At 41.2% G+C, this 20,509-nt stretch overlaps 1 protein-coding gene and 1 long non-coding RNA gene across 3 annotated transcripts in view; one reads left to right on the forward strand and one right to left on the reverse strand.

The window, feature by feature from the left end:
- LOC123987322 (tensin-2-like) overlaps positions 1-20,509 on the reverse strand; it is a 30,564-nt gene that overhangs the window by 8,546 nt on the left and 1,509 nt on the right. For both annotated transcript variants that reach the window (XM_046076092.1, XM_046076091.1), the window contains exons 2-12: positions 12,607-12,712; positions 12,416-12,453; positions 2,747-2,779; positions 2,597-2,646; positions 2,290-2,473; positions 1,924-1,974; positions 1,660-1,782; positions 1,505-1,569; positions 607-690; positions 367-479; positions 120-180 (exon numbers count right to left, since the gene is read on the reverse strand). In XM_046076092.1, the coding sequence (XP_045932048.1) occupies positions 120-180; positions 367-479; positions 607-690; positions 1,505-1,569; positions 1,660-1,782; positions 1,924-1,974; positions 2,290-2,473; positions 2,597-2,646; positions 2,747-2,779; positions 12,416-12,453; positions 12,607-12,712 (908 nt within the window). The remainder of the gene's footprint in view (positions 1-119; positions 181-366; positions 480-606; positions 691-1,504; positions 1,570-1,659; positions 1,783-1,923; positions 1,975-2,289; positions 2,474-2,596; positions 2,647-2,746; positions 2,780-12,415; positions 12,454-12,606; positions 12,713-20,509) is intronic.
- LOC123987326 lies at positions 2,131-4,168 on the forward strand. Its single transcript, XR_006829091.1, has 3 exons — positions 2,131-2,410; positions 3,023-3,076; positions 3,329-4,168. It is a non-coding gene; the product is annotated as an uncharacterized LOC123987326 (long non-coding RNA).

A 20,509-nucleotide genomic window follows, 5' to 3' on the forward strand; every position in this document is an offset into this window, starting at 1 on the left:
AGCCTACACCTAAACACAGACAGTGGCCTGTATAGACAACATCTGTTAGTTGGACAGGGAAAGTAAAGGCGTCTGCACAGTCACACACAGTGCAACTGGACAACTGGCCTTGTACTTACTAGATGCCTGAAGTGTAGACCAGCTGTAGAGACTGGTAGATTTTCAGGAAAGGGTAGAAACCTGAGGATACAGAAATAAGTTGAGGATAAAACAGTAAAAATGGGGAAGCATTTATAGAGGGACAAAGGCTTCATTGTTTTTTCATTCTTTTATGCTGTTAAATACTTTTTGTTCACTATTCAAAGCTAACAATTACCATAACAGCACTCCAAGCTATTATACAAGATTAGTGTGTGTAATACTGACCTCCTCCTGCCTGGAAGTTTGGCAGTGATGGAATGAGGATCTGGTGGAGGAACAGAGGACTGCTGTTCATTTTGATGGTACCGGATAGCAAACCGCCAAAGTAGTAGATGTACCTGAAGACGAGAGGTGGGAAAATGATGTGATGCGAGCAGGGAGCGGCTGAGGTGATGACAGCAGAAGCAGCACAGGTAGTGATGTATGGCAGAGGAGGCTATACAAAGATTTATGAGTGTGTCACACCTGTTCTGAGAGGGCTCTAGGGAAGAGGAGACTTTGTCTTCACAGAACTTTCTCATTGCTAGGGTGGTGAGAGCATGGTCCGCTCTGTGGACAGAAGTGAATTGATCAATGCTTTAGTACAGATCTGTGCAAGCAAAAATTAGGAAGTTATAGTGTCTTTTGGAGGTAATGAGTAATGTGTATGCCTGGGGTATATCATGGTTGTTGGTGACTTTGCCTACCAATTTAATCTATTCTTTATTGGCATTTTGGACATTTCCATTTCCCATGTTAGAGATTGCCAACAAAAATCAAGATGAGAAAGGAGAGTGATGAGGAACAGGATTGATTAGTCAATTAACAGTGTTGAGAGTTATTTTTTTAAATAATAATCCCAAAAATGCATTGGTTTTAGCTTCTCATATTAAATAATTAAAGGTTTTTTTATTCTTTATAATAATGAACTGGACTTTTTGGACAAAACCAACAATATAAATATGGCGACTTTGTCAAAATTGTGGCATTTTTCACAATTTTCTGATATTATACAGATCAAATGATTAATTGAAAAAATAATCTGCATATAATTGAATAATACAATGTATGTCAGTTGCAGCACTGCAGTGATCACGTTGACCAAACTATCACTGAAGGGAATCAAAGATGGTTTTGGCCGTGACAACAACAAAATATAACTGAAATTATTGAGACACCAGGGTGTAGTTGTAAGGTTTGATTTTAGTACAGGAGAAGTGTTTCACTCTGGTGATGCATGTCAGCAATTTTAGAGGTAGGGGTCCGATTTTTCTTGATTAAAAGGCAGCTTCGAGGGCAGGCGTAAATTCAACACGGATGACTGCTCTTTACACGTGTTGGTGTACATTGAGTGCCTTGTAAGATTAATAATGACGCAGATTACCCAGCTGATATCTTGCTGTAGTGCATGTAGGCTGCCACGATGACCCCCGTCTTGCCTTTGTTCCCCTGCCGGAACAAAGATCAAAGTTAGCTTTTCACCACTGTTTTAAATTGCTCACAGCAAAGCAAGCAGATGTGGATTTAGGCTGCACTGACCTTGCAGTGGAGAACTACCACGTTGTGGGGGTCAGAGATCAGCCAGGTCTCCATGGCTTTACAAACAGCACAAATCCTATCCAGGGGTGGGGCGTGAAGATCAGGCCAGCCGTAATCCTGCACCTGAACCACAGAGGAGGAAAGCTGTTTCAGATTTGTCCATTAACCTTGAAAATACAAAGTGATCACACTTGTACTGAGTGTATCTCCATTGTGTCTTGGTAACATAAGCAGTGTCATCTTTAAAGATGAAATTACTTGTACCTTTGGGTTAAGTCTGGTGATGTCATGTCTCTTCTCTGATAAATTCAGTAGCTGGAAAAGGCAGAGACACATAAGGAGATAACCCAAATGTATTTTTAAATATCAATCACAAACTGAGGAAAAAGTATAACAAAAAAATGCACGCAAAGGAAACAGTGGTAGGAAGATAATGGTAGTTAATAGTCCCAATCTATCACACGTAAGGACTCAAAGCAGAAACCTTTATAGATAGTTACACAAGTACCCAAATAAAACCTGTTTCATTTGCTGTAAGAAATTTGACTGTTGCACAATTATTCAACACCTTTAGGAGACAATTTCCAACATTAAGTTTATATTCCTTATGTTTTCAGTTTTATGACTGACCAAGAACTTGTCTTGGTGCTTTGATTTAAGCATGGTGGCCACTTCCTGCAGGTTTCTGCGGTACCGTGGCTCCTCCAGGTCTGGTGGGAAGAAGACAGAGATGATCCTCTCCGTGATGTAGGTGAGGTCAAAGTCATAGTGGCGCTCCATCACATGCTCCATCACTTGTTCCACACCTTTATTCCTGGACATAGAGAAAAGTCATTGTTTTAGTGCTGCCACAACAGTCATCCGGCAAGACAGTCAGAGCTTTATTTCTGTGTCCCTATTTTCTCTTGAATGATGTGTGATTCAGGCTTTGTGGTACCTTGGTAGGGAGCCTCTCTTCTTCTGTGGTGTGGATTTAGTGGAGCCGTGCTGAGAAACAGTCAGAGAGTCAAAGAGTAACTCTACTGCAAAGACTGATTGCATTACATACTATAAAACTACTTTCTCAAGTACATGTACAGGCACTTACCAGGTCTGGTGTTGGGGTGCAGGTGGGAGTCACCTGAAAGAAAAAAAGCACATAGTTGGTTTTTGCAGCAGTCACACTCACGCACATACACACACACACACATACAAACTGGGAGTAAACCAAACACATGCCAAGTCATGTGTTTGGTTTAATGCTCTTGGTGCCGTTCCAGCAGCGCAGATGAAGGGATAGAAAGAACGGGGGGATGAGGAGGAAGGATGAAGAGCTGATGAAGAGGATAGTAAGATACATTCTCACTTTTTGTGTCATCTGCAGCAGCTGGTTTGAAGAAGAGACTGTCAGCACAGATTTGGCTGTTCAACATGATGGGTTAGTGATGCACGCACGCACGCACACGCATGCACACAGGAGGTACACACTAACAGACATATACATAAACACAAACTCCGACAAACACCTACACACACGTCTTAAAATGTGTAAAGAACTTGAAGACATTTTCGCACACTGTTAAACTAACAGGTTTTTATTGTGGTGACCAGATAGTCGAATAAGCAGAAGTGCTCAGTTTAATAAGAAGTACTCAATAAAAATGATTGATTTGTTTTTTGCCTCGTAAAGAAGGAAGAGGGGAGAGAGACGGACAAACTTTAGTGGAGGAAGACTCTACATGTGGCGTGCAGTCCTTGTGGCCTGCTGGTGAGCCAACAGCAACTTGCCAAAACCACAAACACACGTACACACAGAGCAAGAGAGACAGAGGGAAGCTGAGGACATTGAAACGGGCTACAGCCACTAGTATACAAATAGACTCGGTTGTTTATTAGGAGCAACAGTTGACCCTGACAAGCAGTGACAAGCTAGTTGAAAACTGGTATGTCAGGGGCGTGTTTTCCGACTCATTTGATGGTCTCATTATAATGCCAATCACATCAAATGAATAAAAACAAGGTGGAAAAAAAAAAATGTATACATTAATAATAACCTAACACATGGAAAATGAAGGAAATGAGCTGAGAAATGTAAACAAACATATAGTATCACAGCACACCTATGGGCTCCGACTGTAAACCTTGACAGGTGACACCCTGTCAGCATCTGACCTTTGAAGTAGCCCATGAGATTGATTGACAGCAGAGCTACCCTCTGTGGCTGAGTGCTGGCCAGTGCTGACAGGTGTCAGGCAACAGGTTAACAAGTCAGATGCCTGTCAATCACAGTGATCTACCGCTGAAACAGCCTCAGGAAAACAACAGCGACTGTGCAGAAAAACACTCAACAGAAGTTTTATGTTGACAGAACAAACCAAAGGAATGATCTAAATTGTTTTCTTTACTACATTTTTCATTTCAAATTTTGGATTGGTGGTATAACATCCAGGTAGATGTTGGTTTTAAGGACTCATTTGTAAACCATTCTTGCTCTAAAATTGACAGTAATAAAGGCACATAATGCTCGCTACAACTGATTGTCAATCAAGTTTTGTTCCCAGCTCCAGAGAAATTTAATTGTAAGGGTATTTGATTTCCATCAACAGTCCCTGACAGTTGAGGTTGATTTGTTTTTGTCTCTGTTCAGTAGATGCAGAATATCTGCGTGTCTTGTGGGCATATCACTTCGTCATGCCGGTGACACCGACACAACGTTGTTAAAATGACATCAAAACTGAGGCAACATTTGATAAATTCATTTTTAACAATGTGAGGGCCTGCCGCAGCTGCTGCATCATGATCCTGTACTGTATTTTTTCTTAAATGAGACCAAAGTCTGCCTGGAAGGTTCAAAATTAACACTAATAACCTATTTCATTTGTTGCTAACTGGCTAAATCTTAAAAATTGCCATGATGGTCATTTATGTGCTGTTATTAAGATGAATGAGTTTCTGAAACAGAACACAACTTATCATGTATCTTCAGTTCATTTAACTTATTTTAGTGTTGTACATTTCCAAGAGGAGCAATGGCACCTGGAACATTACATGTTGATAAGTACAGGGGGGGCTACAGAGAAAGACTGACAGTGACTTTAAAAGGTGATGATACACGGAGCAACTTTTAGAGCAATGGTGCTGGGCAATGTTGCCATCAGTGGTAACAAGATTACTACCGTAATCCCCTTCCCCCACCACTCCGCTACCCGCCCCACACAGCCGCTATTCGTTCAAAACATAGTCGGACATGCCACCAGCAAAATTGCCCAGCAACACTTCTCAAAAAGTTGCCCCGTTTATCATCAGCTGAAGAGCGTGTGATGGGGAACAGAGGGGAAACATACAACAGACATGCGTGCCAGGGAGGAATGAGTAAATAGGGGAGTGAAGGGGAAAAGGGCATGCTGTAATTGGTTACTACATGGCAGAGAACATTGAACAAAATAAGCTACTGCTGAACTGACAAGATGACGTCATTATGTGATTATTGTCATGCAGGTCTCATACAGGCAGACAGACAGCCAACATACTAACATACTAGAGTTATTATTTGTTAATATCCACGATTTCTTGTATCTTGAGTGGATTCTGGTTTGTTATATTCACATTCGCCTGAGTCAGTCAGTTCTTTTCACATTCCACCACAGCACGAGCACAATCTGTGCTGTCCAGTGTGTAAATGTACAAAGACAGATCACAAACATGTTATAAAACCTACAGTAGGAAATGAAAGAGCACAGAGATTCAGCCATAGGGGAGAGCTCCTCTCTTAATAGGTTTAATAATGGTAGTTAAGTGGATAAAGTGGTCGGCTCCAGGAAGGAACAGTAGGAGACAGACACAACATACACATGTGGGTACATGCGTAAACATAAGCATGCGCACACACACATGTGTACAAAAGAAGAAGAGTGTTGAACCTAGAGGCAGAGATCACTGACATGCAGCATAAAGGGAGAGGAGGAAGACACCAGAGTCAACAGGAAGCAATTTGCAACAGGATGTCAGCGCTGGTCAACCTAGGTTCACGCACATACAAACACAGACACACACACAATCGTAGACTGCATACATGTGTCTTTGGTAGCTCTGCCAGCCTCAGGGTCTTCCCTAATGCATGCGGACTGTATGCTGGAGCCACAGGGAACGGAGCCATCTGGTTCAGTTTGTCCTGCTCGTCAGCAAGCATTTACTGAGGTGCCAATGACAGCACCCGAGCCCACCCTCAGGGATGGACTGACTCTTAGCGAACTGCATGGTCTGTTTAGTGGTTCAGTTTGCCCTGTTCAATAAGTTACACTTCATTTATCAAGAAAAAGTGGCAAACATTCCCTAGTTTCCGCTTCTCAAATGTGAGAATGTGCCGCTTTTTTCTGCTTAACTTTGGCTGTTGGGGAAATGGCTTTGCAGATTGGAAGATACCACTCTCACGTTGGTTGGATAAATATGAAGCTGTTGCCAGTCGAATGTGAGCTTAGCATACAGACTGTAAGCGGGGGGTAACACAGCTAGCCTGGCCCTGTCCAACGGCGAAAGAAAATCCACCTTCCACCAGCTATATATGATATTTTTATTTCAACAGTGTATAAAATGAAGATGTGAAAACAATTTGACTAATGTGAAAGGCGTCATTCATAGCATGTTTCAGGTCATTGTTTAGCTGTCCGGCTAACAACTTCACTCTTTCAGTTCACAACCACCACTCTCATAGCATTGTTTTAAGCTGCAGCAGGCAGCTGATTTCAATGAAAAAGCTCTAAAAACCCACTGTACACTACCTTCTCAGCATCTAACAGCAGACAGACACAGTTAGCGACTGTGAACACAGTGGCACATTTAGCAGATGAAGAGCCAGATATTTCCCTCACGAGGCCACAAACACGACTCCAAATTAATAATAATGTTGCCCTGTAGCTGCTGGATGTGTAAATAAGCAACTGTTTGCTAACAAGTTTGTCATACCAACTTAAAAGGTGATGATAAGTCAATGTTCTGTTTATAATTTGCTACCAGCTGCTGGCTCCAGCTTCATATTGAATTGAGTGACATGAGAGGGGGATTGATTCTCTCATCGAACTCTTGGCACAGAGGCAAACATGTTATTACCTAAATCTGACTATTTTGTTAAGACACCATCTTGCTCCCTGTGTATTTCTCACTACTTTCTGACATTTACATCCTATCTGATCAGCAAATAAATTGACAGATTAATCAACATTAATCTACGTTGCAACAGTGGATCTTCCTTAAGAGTTTCTGGCTGCTTATCCCCTCCTCAACAGAGTGACTGCAGCACGAATCTTAAACATTGTCACTGCCACATCTTGAATCATGACTCCTATTCCAGGGAGAGGAAATCCAACACAGAGATATGCCGGAACGGCTGAGTCAGTTACAAGGAAGTGGGAGATAAATGTTAGTGTTTGGGACACAGGCGTTGGTATGCCATCCAGGAGGGGCAAGTTTCATTCTGACAGTCAACTCAGAGCTTACATCACACTCTGGAAAGGGAGAAGTGAGTAAGCCTTCCAATTTGAAACTGGAAAAGCAAAATAACCATGGCGTATTCCAAGTTCCATGGTCTCACAAAAAAGACCAAAAAGTCCACTGAAAGCTAAATAACCCAGGGTACCAGAGGGCAAATTTAGGCGTGGCTGTGGTTAAAGAGGCTTCACATGAAAGTATGGCATCCCCCTCTCTTTTTTCTCTCATTATCGCTCTGCCTTTCTTCCGTTTTCTCTCATCTTTGATCCCTCATTTCTCCATTTCCTAAATCCCTACAGTCTGTCACTCCCCTCAGCTTACCCTTCTCCTAGCACCTCACACTCTGCCTCTCTCCACTTCTCATTGCCCAGGGGCAACAGGATAACCGCAATCATCTCTGCCGTGAGATACAAGTATGTGCTCCCCCTGAATAAACAACATCAGATGACACGTCGATAAGCATCACACATAGCCGGGGCAAGTCAACATGTAACTGGCCCGGAGAAGGAGGGAACAAGAGGAAGCACGGATGAGGGCTCAAAGCAGAAAACAAACTGTCCAGGGAGTGGAGATATAGACAGAGCTTGGAGGAGGGGGAAAAAGGGCAGCAGGAAGGAGGAAAGAGACGAGGCAAACAGAAACGCAGAAGAAAGGTGAGAGCAAGCACTGGATGGGAGAGAGATGTCAACAGCTGAACATGCTGACCACTGACAGAGAGCAGAGAGATTTCACAGAGCTGTTTTGATAGAGCTCCTTATTTTAGACCATACATCCCTCAGAACACTTAAAGGCTTGTTTTGTCTATTTGTCCATCAGTCATCTCATAAATATACTCTCCTGTCTGGCAGCAGCAGCGGTGACATTTTGAAGAGAGCGGGCAACGGATCTGTACTACAACTCACACAATGACTAGCTGGATTGCATAACTGCAACATGCATTGCTATTTGGTCCTTGGCGCTTTTGCCTTTTACATTTAACATCCAATTATTGAAAAATAACACATACATTTATCACATATCCATCCAAACGCATGATTATCAAAGGAAATATATTATAAAGGTCGCCTTCTAAATTCAAATTATTTTAAAGACATTGTTATGATCCCGCCATGAAATAGGAAATGCGTAATTACCGGAATATTAAACACGGCTTGCTGCGCACTTGTCACTTGGCTTCGGTTCACAGGAAATGAAAAGCAATGGGTAAATATAAACACTGCATGCACCCTGGTGTGCGTGTGTGTGTGTGTGCATTTTCCCCATAATACTTTATTATTGATACGACTAGTAAAGCAGTAAAATTTAATTAACCATGATAATTATTTGTCCACGGTGCATTATGCCAGTGATGGGTATAAATAGCAACAATGCAATATCAGTAAGTCACCCCCTTAATCAAGTTACACAGATGTTCACCCGACAGGATTTTCTATCCACAACATCCACTTCAGCCGCCGTCCTACTGAGTTCTGCATCGACTTTGCCGTTTCTACCTTCCCATTCATGTCCAATGACACGTAGAGCTACCACAGGTCAACATGTCCACCCGGGGTCCCGCAGTGAGACGTGATCAACAGGAAAGGTTGAGAAACATGACATTTATTGCCATGTTGCTCAAGTCACCACATAAGAGAGAAGCAACAGAAACTCATGAAATCAGGACGAGACCGATAAATATCAGCATACTGCTGATGAATAACAGGTGAAATGCTCAAGTTTCAGGTATTTTAAAAACAGTGTCACCTTTACTTATTCTGGATTTGTATGAAGACTGTTTACATCATAGGTTTATGTAAATGAAAAGTTGCAACTATGCAGGCAACTTTGTTGATCTGTTCAAGCTCCATAGGTGTTAATTAGGACTAATGGACAAGACTATTATGTACAACCCTTGCTTATTACACAAGCACATAGTCCATATAGCTTCATAATTGCTATATCAATTCATAAATCAGCATGAGACATTAGGAGAACAGCTGGTGAGTAGGAGCAGACACAGTCACCATCTGTATTTCACTACGCAACATTAGGATCCATCAGATAATATTAGGACAGCTGACTGTGTCTGGGATACAGCCATTTGTCTCTGTCAGGTGCTCTTTGGTCATAGATGATTATCTATCCACATTATTCAACACAGACATGTACACACAGTGTTGAGGTGGATAGATACTGTGGGAAATAGCCAGTTACATAAATCTTGATAAAATTAAAAGTAAGAGAGGATGTGTACGCTGGTGTAGGCAGACACTTGACATAAATGAGTAAAAAGCAGACAGACACATGCCCATAAACACACACGTCTAATCTATCCCAAAACCAGTCACAGCTTGGCTGCAAGTTTCACAAAACATTTTTTTTTACATAGGGTTTAGGCACAGTTTCCTGTACCTAAACCTGCACATATAGTGACAACTATCTCATTAAAAAGTAATTCTTATGAATTCACTCTGTAGTATTAAAAATTAAAATCTGTGTATTTTTTTGTAGGTCACAGCAGGAGCCTCCGCTTCATTTTCTGCACTTGCCTTAATCACAGTAAATGAAATCCTCTTTCTGGGAAAAGCAAGAGCTCTCTGGCTACAGCTTTAATGGAATAACATGCGCAATCACATGCTGCATTATCAGAGCAAACACTGTGAAGAGGCTTTGTTAGATTGCTACTCCATAGAAAAGAACAAATACACAAATACATAAAAAGTCAGAACTGGTGTGCTGAGAATATGTGAGTAAACTAAATCCAAAGCTTAACTCAGTAAATACAGCGCAGAGGGTGTTTTTACCTTTCAACAAGCAGCTTCAGTCTTTCCCTCTGCCTCAGAGCAGTCCTGTCTGTAGAGTGGGATACACTCCCTCCCTCTCTCTGCTCACTCTCTCACCAACTCCCTTTACCTCCCTCCCTCACGATAACACACACTCCCACTGTGCCAGCAGCACATGCAACATAGCTTTCCCCTCTCACTCTGCCTGTGTCGTACTCAGAGAGACAGTAAAGCACGTCAACTGCGCGCGAGCACACACACACACACACACACACACACACACAGTACACTACACAGGGCCGCCCTGCAAAGTTACAGGGCACTGATGTCAGCGACAAGAGGCAGAATAAAGTGGTGGTAGCACAAAGAGGCAGAATTAGATGGAAATTCAGTTGATGAGACATACAAATAGAAAGACGATGCAAGAAAAAAAAACTGGAACTTTAGCGGTGACTGTTCTGAAGATGGTACTAAGGTGGCATAACACATTGATGAAAGCACGTAAGACTTGAAAAGAAGGAGAAAAAAATGCCACAGAGCAGGTGGGAGAAGCTTTAACAGCAACTATAAAACATCAGGAGAAAGGAGAAATTTAATAAGATAAAAAAGATGATGACAGTGAGACGCAAGAGATGAAAGACGTGACAAAGAAAGGAAGCAATATGTTGACATATGAGAAGCACATAGAATCTTATAGAAAGAAACATACAGTGAGAGCATAGCGTGACATGAAGCAGCCTTGTAGCAATTTGCAGCCTTGACCCAATGTTCCTCTTTATTTATGAATACCCCCAAATGGGACTGAATACACGCACACACACAGCCTGCCTCCCCAGCTGCCTCTCCTCTCACTTATTTGTGTGTGTGTGTGTGTGTGTGTGCGCCCAGATCAGTCACTGGCAGGCATCTACGGCACTCTTGTTATTTTCTAAATTTACCCGCTCAGACTTCCAGATTGATCATCGTCCTGTGTGACGATGTCCACTCTCGTCCACGGCACCTGCCTCTCTCGTGCAGCCACCAAGAGTTGTTTATGGCTATCACCGTGGTGACCAGGGGGACGGGTATGACAAAAATAATAATCCTCTTTTAATACATGCTGCTCAGCCACAACAGCTGGTAGTGCCCAGTCGTACACCATTACCGTTATTTTGTGTGTGTGTGTGGAGCAGGAGGAGGAAGAGGAGAGAGGCAAACTTTCCCCCTGTCATAAACCCCACAGGATTTGAGCTAACCTGAAGAGCTGAGAAGTAAAAGTTATGGGTCACCTTGTGTCTCAGAGTTTGTGCTGCTCGACAGCAAGGCGCAACAGCACAGTTACAGCAAAGTCGTGGGCTCACTAATGGTGTGTGACACTAAGCTGCTGTGAGCGAGGTCACAGGAGAGCAGGGCCAGTGGTTTGACATAAGCTGTGAACAGAGAGTACTTCTCTCGCAAACGTGTCTTCCTATGATCAAAGAATTCACTCAAGGTCCAAAAAACAACAAAGGCTAGGCAACTAACTCAAAGCACAATAGTTTGCATTGCAGTCTCATCTATTAAGGCGGACAAATTGGTGTCCCTGCCTCCTATGTGATGAATTTGACCCCGTATGACTGACTGTTTAATGGCAGTGCAAAGTAATGACAAAGGTCTATTTCTCATGCATTTGCCACTGATGCAATACATGAAAATGTTCTGCAATCGACCTCCACTGTAGAAGCAAAGTGTTGTAATATCTTTAATGTAATTTAATTTTATTAATCAACATTTCTGTAAATGTACCGGTGTTAGCCAGCTGGCTAATGTTCAACTGCAGATCGATGGATGTTTTGGGTACAATGACTGCAACATGAAAATAAGATTTGTTTCACACACCTCATACATTAGATGTGAATAGTGTGGAGCCTTAATGCCCTGACAATATTTCTGCAAATACAGAATAAGAATAGAACAGAGAAGAGAAATAAAAAGAACAAGCTATATAGAGAAGAGGGGATGCCTTGTGTGACAAATCCTAAAACACGGCTACTGATCTATACAACCTGACAGATAGGCACACAAACAGACAAGTCATGTTAGTCAGTTTTTCTCTGCAAGGTGTCATCTCCCTGGCCTGTGCTGCTCCTTGTGTTTTCTCCTCTTCTGACCCCCACTGAAACAGCTTATAACTCACTACTGCCCCCATCTGATCAACCTGGGAGCACTTCTCACAGACCATGCTTATGACTGATCAGAATATTGTGCAAAATATAATTCTTTAATAAGCACAAATCCTTCATATCAAGCTGTATTAGAGAGTAACTTTGAACTACCACTGTGAGTTTTGGGTGCTTGAGGACTCTGGAGCTGCAACACATAACTGAATTGCTCAGCAACCTGGTTGGTTGCAGTTCAGGGGGGAGGCCTTCTGTAACCGGACATCTAGGTCAGTGCACATGGCTTACTCCACTTAGACTCACACCATATTAACAGTGGAAACCTCTGACAGGGTAAGGTAAGGTAAAATGTGTAATCTGTGATGGAATTGGTAAGGAAAAGCATTTTCTTACCTTGGCTTCACATGTCTTGTGAACTGCAACCTTGCACTCTGAGTAAGGAGAGCACAGAGGTAAGAAACATGTTTTACTCTGTCAGTCAGCTTTGACAGAGGGCAGTCAGGGTGAGCTCATCTATGTCAGGTCTAGGTGTGTATCCATGCTGGTCAGTTGTGTGTCTTGGTCTGACAAAGACGTGGACTCACCCCTGCAGAAGGCCCCGGGGTTGTCGATGTTCTGCTTGCACACTTCACACACCCGTTTCCTCTTGAAGCTCCTCTCCGTGAAGGTGTGGCTCCCTGCTTTGGCGAGCTGCAAACACACGGGAGTGAAATCTGATCAAGACTGAAACTGCACGAATACTCACACGATAAAATGCACTTTATGCTGAGTATGTGGTTGTGACATTTTCAGTTTTAACAGATTTTCCACATGTCTCAAGGCATTTTATCACAGCATTGTTCCACCTGAAGCCCTAGACGGTCACTGTCTCCTGGGTGGCTGCTGTCAGTACAGATGTGCGCTGGTTCGGTGACACACCAGCATGAGCACTGATGCTCTAACTGCTGTACAGTCAGCTTCCTCCACTAAAAACACCTGTCATATCACGCTGTGTTTTAAGGCATCCTGTTGTCTTGTGTTTTAACTTGTCCTCATTCTGTCTCAGTCTGTGGGCCGGCAAAGATGATGAAAAATAAGAAGCTTTCTGTGTTGCCACCCTCTGTAATATGCTAATGTGCTCTATGTCACAGGTAAGCTAAATGCATTGAATAAGTAGATTTGGTGTTCATTGTGATGCTGTTGGCTTTTTCAGGTCCCTAGATGTGTCTGTTCAAACTGACATATCTCAACAACTTTTAAAAGGTTTACCATACAATTTGGTACAGACATTTATGTTCCCCTGCAGATGAATCTTATTGACTTTGGTGAACCCCTGACTTTTCCTGTGGGCGCAAACATCAGGTCCAAAATTTTAATTTGATACTTTGGTTTATGACCAAATTTGCAAATGTTAGCATGCTAACACTCTAAAACTTTGACAATGAACATGGTATACTACATACTAAGAGTTAACATTTAGCCAACGCTAGCATGCCAACATTTTAGCTAAATGCTAGAGTTAGCCTTTAGCTTAAAGTGTCGCTGTGCCTAAGTACTGTCCACAACTAGCATACTTGCAAAGTAATGTTTTTCATCCACCTTCCAATAATAGCTTATCAAAAAGATCTTTGCCTCTCCTCATGACAATACAATACCTATAGAAATGTGTAAAATAATGATAATGATAATAATAATAATAATAATAATACAATAAAATATGCCCTCAAAATAATATGTAGAATGGCCAACAGTTCAGGACACACCTTTTGCCATATACCCACAGAGAAACTGAAAATTCAAGCAAACCTAAAGCAGGTTTGTAACCAAAACTATTAGGCAATACTGTGACTGTCTAATATTTAACATTTATTAATTAGTGGTGTCATTCTAGTATCTCTTTGTCTGGTTGAAGGAGATGGTGTATCTCTTTTTAGATGACAGGCTTGGTATAACTGCAAAGTGGTACCATACTGGCCCATCGTAGCAGCTGTGCAAACATGAGACGAGCTTATGTGGGCACAGCAAAGAAAGAGATGGAGGTAAATATGACACAGACAGACCCAGTGTGCCCGCTCGCTGTCTCTCTCAAATCTCTACTCATACTACAGTATACAGTATACATTTAATGAGTAATACTTGATAAGAGTATAATTTAGATGATAAAGGAGAAAATAAAGCTTTAACCCTGGAAAAAAAACCCATCTTGCATACACACACACATAGTCCCAGTGCTCGAAAGCCAAAAAAATCTAGAGCCCTGAGTCATAATCCATGGATTTGACTTTTTATAAACCAATACTCAACCGTCCCAGTGAAAAGAAGTAGGACAATGTTTATATAAAGTTATGTTAATGCCCTCCCAAAGCAATGCCTTCTGACAGCATGTGAAGCACATTAAACCATTAAATCTTTCCTTGAGCAGAGGAGGAGGGGGAGGAGATGCCTGGAAACAGAAGGGATGTTTGTGTATATGTGCGTGTGCGTGTGTGTGTGTGTGTGTGTGTGTATATGTGTGTATGACGCAATGGGAAAGGTGGAGGGCCAGAAACAGCGTACCTGCACACACTGGTGTTTCTTTTCCTGTTAAATGGCTCGATGCGTTTCTCTGGTCTTGAAAAAACATTTCTCAACTCTAGCATTTTTTTGCTTTTTCCGATGTCTGGGTTTTTCCAAACAGGAGGGGCATTGAATTTAACTCTAGAAGGTGAAGGTGAATGCATGCCAGTTTGGACTCACACTCTGACAAACACTTATTTATTGACTATCCGACACCAGAGTCTCACTTCTCCTACTATCTTGAATTGAGAGTGGAAGGAAACTCATTCTATTAAGTGCAATGTATTATGAAACATACATTGCACAGTGGAGCGTACGCAGTCTAAATCCATTATGACTAGAAATGTATAATTAATGTTTTATGCAGCCCTACCTTGGACTCTGTGTGGATACATAATATGAAGATAAGTGGAGCTGATTCCCTTTGACTACACTTTACAATCCTCAGAAAAACAAATCCACAGAATTTGTGACTTGCTTCTTTATACATTTTTCCCCTTAGTTTTTACTAAATTCAGGTATTTTTAATTTATTACACTTGATACTTGCAGATTATACTGGAAGGTTTATCATGCAGCATCATTTAAATAAACAATTAAAGCACCTCATTAGACATACATGACAACCACAACTTCATTTACTACATGCAGGAATAGTCACTTTAAGTTAAAATGACAAACTTGTTAGCAGACGGTTGCTTCTTCATCTAGCAGACACAGAACAACATTGTCATTCATTTGGAGTTGTGTTTGTTTGTGGCCTCTTGATGAATGTAAGTCCAATATTCACTCTCTTTTAGCTCTGTTTTTGGTCTCCAACAACTCTGGGAAATCTGTGTCCCAAAACGACATACAAGACCGTTTTCCAAAAATACACGTCTGTTGGAAAGTACAACAATGTATATGACCATTCCCCAAAATGACATGTAAGAGCGCTGGCAAGTACCAGTCCAGCAACAGGCGCATAGGACCTTAGGTATGTCACTTAAGTCACATGACCTAAGTCACGTGATGTTTATCACGTAATAAATGTTGTGAAATGGTCGTAGTTTGGTTAGGTTTAAGCAACAAAACTATAGGTTTAGGAAAAGATTGTGGTTTGGGTTAAAATAAGTACATTACATTAGTCACATGATGTGAGCCATCTACAAAATGTCATTTAACTTAAAACATGTCACCTTTGGCTTTCTTCCACACAGAATTCGAAATTATGCACCCCACCACCTCCTTAAACGGACTTTGTTGCCCTGTTTACTACGTCACCTGAGTTCTTCTGCCACTAGAAGTCGAACTAAAAAGTACATATGGCTCGTAATAAGATATATTAATCAATCTATATGGCTGTTTTTCTGGTGAGAAAAGGATGTCCACTGTGTTCAGCAGCTGGTAGCTAACTTTGTCTGTCTGTCATTTGGTGGTGAGCAGGTAATGTACAGTGTGCTTTTTGAGCTTTTTCACTCAAAACAGCTGTCTGCTGTAGTTGAAAACAATGTTATAAGAGCGGTGATAGTGATCCAGAACATCAAAGTTGTGGGCCAGACAGTTAAACAACAAGCTGAAGCTAAAGCTCTGTAACGCCGAAGGGATCTGCAGATTTGGCTGATAACTCTATAGGCTCATGACTGCAAGCGACCCTTTTCACATGTCACATTGTTTTCATATTGTCATTTGATTCATTGTCATAAAAAATATTGAATATAGCCTTTCAGTATTAGAGCGCTGATTTTGATGATGATGATTTTGTTTGGACAGAGACAGGTTATGTCTTTCCTCTTGTTAAGTTAAGCTGCCAGTAGTTTCATATTTACAGTCTTCTCATCTAACTCACTCTAGACTAATTCAAACATTTTCTAAAATTTAGGATTATTACTTTAACTATACAGTCAGCAAATCAGAGCATGCCAGCGTTGGTGACTAAACAAAGAAAAAAATCTGGATTCCTAAAACAACCATGCCCTGGGAACAATACCATAAACCATCCTACTAACTAATCCTACATAAAGACTGCACTGCGTTTTTATTTTAGTTGGGGTCTGATGTCCCACACTCAGGTCCAATTTTAAGCACAGGGTGTTTAAAATTGTTGTAGCATGTGCTGCACCAAATGAAGGGTATCAGTTCAATAATAAATTCTAGTGTAATTGATTTTAAAAATGTAATTATTTTTTTATATCAAACAACAAAAACCCTCTCAGGTGGAAAAACAGTGTTTATTTTGGTCACTGACCTGGAATGGAGATGCTCACACATGAACAGGACACATTACCATTATGTTGTATGTATTGATCTTATAATCAAAGCAGCAGAGTAACACTGACTATTGACATGTGTCCTCTGCTGTTATGATGAATGGAAGCTGCTATAAACTGTGGCATCCGCTGTGTGTGTGTAAAGGAGGAGAGACGATCGATTGATGAACCTGACAAAAAGAGGGCATATGAGAGGAGAGGATGGTCCTCCCCCACCCCCTCCAGCCATTTACATTTGAAATGTTATTACATAACTTGTGATTTTTGGTGCTTGAATCGATTGGACTTACGTATTGGCCCACTGAGTTGCTGTACATGTAACCGTGTCGTTACGTTTAATGCTGTAAATAAACATGTAAAAAGGAAAAAAACTTTCAATAAATGTTTTTAAAAGTGCGTAAATAAATCCAAAATTGTAACCCTAACCCTGGGTCGTCAGTGCGCATGTGTAGGCGTAGAGTGTGTGGAGGAACACTTGCTGAAGAGACTGAGCCCCGGCTTCACTTGTGTTGTGCCGAGTTGTCCGCTCCTTGCGGGACTTTCGGGTAATTTATCACCGCTGATGAACCACACAAAGAATATTTTATCGTTTTTTAAATAGCTGGCTACTTGAAAAAGACCTGCAAGGAACCGCGACGTGCATGCAGTTGTCGGCAGCAGGAATGCACGCAAAACTCACACAAGACCGGTGAATGACAGGCGAGAGAGAGACAGAGAGAGAGACAGAGAGAGAAAAGGGTCTTCAAAAAGCCTCAGTTTAGCTGTAAATTTACAGTGTAAGTTGAATGAATAGAGACTGCAGCTCTGCAGCTTCTCAAGATTAAAGCGGAGCTACCATGTGTAACCCCGCCTGCAATCGCTGTGCACAAAAACACACATGATTCGACTATCAGTCGGCAGGACTTGACGATTCTGATTCGACTATGTAAACCCTTAGTCGGAGACAGCCCTAATTAGTATCATATTATTTAAAATTATATGAGTAACATGGTGATATTACAGGAGTTAAAAATACCAAATTAACCTCAATATATAAAGTCACAGTTGACTAATAGACATTGCATTGATTTTTGCATTGCAAACGTTTCCCCATATTTATACATGTGGTTGGGTTTTGTGGTTGCACATCTGAGCCAAGTAGTAGTACAGTAAATAAAAATCTCTAAGAATGTGGCTTTTATAGAGACATGACATCCAAGCCACTCTAATAATTATTTACCCACATACAACAGTGAATTGACAAATGTGCATTGGTGTATTGCGGAATGAGGTCCACCAAAGCCAACACTGGGCCATGTTAATCACAGTACAGTTTCTTCTCCTTCTTAAAGGTCTGTGAATTATCTCAAGACACAAACCATCTCAGGCAACAAGTTTAACATTTCATTTCAGATAAACACAATTTCAGTAGTTCATTGTTGAAACCACATCATGTAACTCATCTTGTGAAGCCAGTGTGTCAGTTTGAAGTTCAAACTGAACACTCAGGACAAGTCAAGGACACCACCTTGTGGACAAGTACTAATAGCACAGCCCTCCAACAAGGACTGACATTAGGTGCATAGGTAAGGCATGTGTGTTTGCTAGTGCTGAAAGGTTGGCAATGAACCTTTTTCTGTTCTATAATTAAACTAAAGTCCTTAAAAAAACAGCATACATGCCATTTAAGACAATCCAATGAAATTACTGAAAACTAATTGTGACTGTCATTGTGAAACTACAGAGGCCAATACATTCATACATTACATTAATTTAGCTGACGCTTCTATACAAAGCCACTTACAATTGCTATATATGTTAGAAGTCACACGCTTCTGCAGCAATAGAGATTAAGTGTCTCCCACACCAAAGTGTTTTATCTACTGCACCATCACCACCCCCTCATTCCTTTTTATTTACTCTGTTTTCCCTTGAGTTACTATAATTTGTTCTCTTGAGATCTCATGTTATTTATGTCATTATCTTGAAATAACAAATTTTGTTGTTTGCTCTGAGATAACGGGATAATTTTCTTGAGGTTGTGAGATAACCAAACATTGTTTTCCAGAGATAAGGACATAAGTAATTCGAGATCTCAAGAAAACAATAATGAATTAAATGTGATGGGCCGCCAATAAAATTGTAGCCTTGCTAACGGTTTTCCTAGATGACGCACACTAATGTGTATACTATCTGTAACGGCAAGGCATAAAGCTATTTCAGCCTGTGTCAGGACTTGATAGAAGAGATGCTGTATGTATTGAGAGATGATTGAAGAATGATGCAGTGATCAATATTCTCCTGCTCCTCTGACATTGCTACACTGAAGGATGTTTCCTGCAATCATTAAATATACTAAACTATTGTTTTGTTTTCTCGAGATCTCAAATTAATTATGTCATTATCTCGAAAAAACAAAGTTTCGTAATCTCAAGATCTTGAGAAAACTGAAACTTGATGACATAAATAACTCGAGATCTCTAGAAAACAAATTATATTAACTCTTTATCATGCGAAAGCCGAGTAAATATAATGTATGAATGTCTGTTTGGGCTTCTGTATGAAACTATGATGATAGTATTTGTTTGATGTAATAAGGATTTTTTGAATATGGACTGCATGAGACTGCACAGGTGTTTATGTACTTTTTGTACCAGTAAAAGGAACTTAGGTTTAGTGGACATTCACTCTCCAGAGGCTCCCTTGACTATCAGCGGTGTTGCAGTATTGCATTGCAGTATTAAAGAACCCCGCCCCATTTGGATTTTTGCAGCCAAAGTCTATGTCATTCTACAAGCATCTCTGACCACTGCAGAGAGCCTGAAGCCCTTCCACTTCCAACATGGAGATGAGGAGAGGGTCAGGCACCGACAGCAGCATAATGGATTTCTTTATGACTGCGGCTGCATGGGCTTTTTATTACTGTGAGGACAGCAGCAGTAGCATTTTAAGGGTGTTTTTCCAAAACAATTCATCCATAGAGACAAAGCTAATGTATAAAAGTTCAAGCTGAGTGTCACATTAAATCACTGTTTCATAAATTTGGAAGAGTGCAAATACCAATTATGTGACTCTGTAATATCTGTGTCACTGCAATGTTGATTCCTAACTTGCACTTGCACACTGTGCTAATTCATTAAAATAGTAATAATATACAGCTGCAACAGACACACACACACACACACTCTGTAAATGAAGACAGAGTACAGTGAGACACCCCCTCTGCATTAAATACCTCTGCCTGCGTCAGTATTTTTTTCAGTGACACCTCACTGGTGATGACATGCTGGAGGGCAGAAGCCACATCCTCTAGCTTTGGGTAACACACAAACACACACACACACACACACACACACACACACACACAAACATACACACACGATCCACTCAGCAAGGGACGGGAGCAGGTGGCGAGCCAGGGGTATGCTCTAGCTCTGGGAGGTTATTTATAACCTGCGTGAGTACGGGGGGTGTCACCTCTAAACAGCCATGAAAATGTTGAAAATAGGTGTGGGAATGAGCATGTGTTTGTGTGTGAAAGAGAGAGACAGAGAGAAAAAAACACTACAAACAACATGACACATTTCATTCCTCTCCTGCAGAGTCCACCCATTCAGCTGGGACTATGTTATCATAATTTGGCATGGTCTCACACCTCTCTCTCTCTCTCTCTCACTCACACTCACACACACACACACACACACACACACACACACACACACACA

This window comes from Micropterus dolomieu, linkage group LG18 (assembly GCF_021292245.1).
Source record: "Micropterus dolomieu isolate WLL.071019.BEF.003 ecotype Adirondacks linkage group LG18, ASM2129224v1, whole genome shotgun sequence".
NCBI classification, from domain to species: Eukaryota; Metazoa; Chordata; class Actinopteri; order Centrarchiformes; family Centrarchidae; genus Micropterus; species Micropterus dolomieu.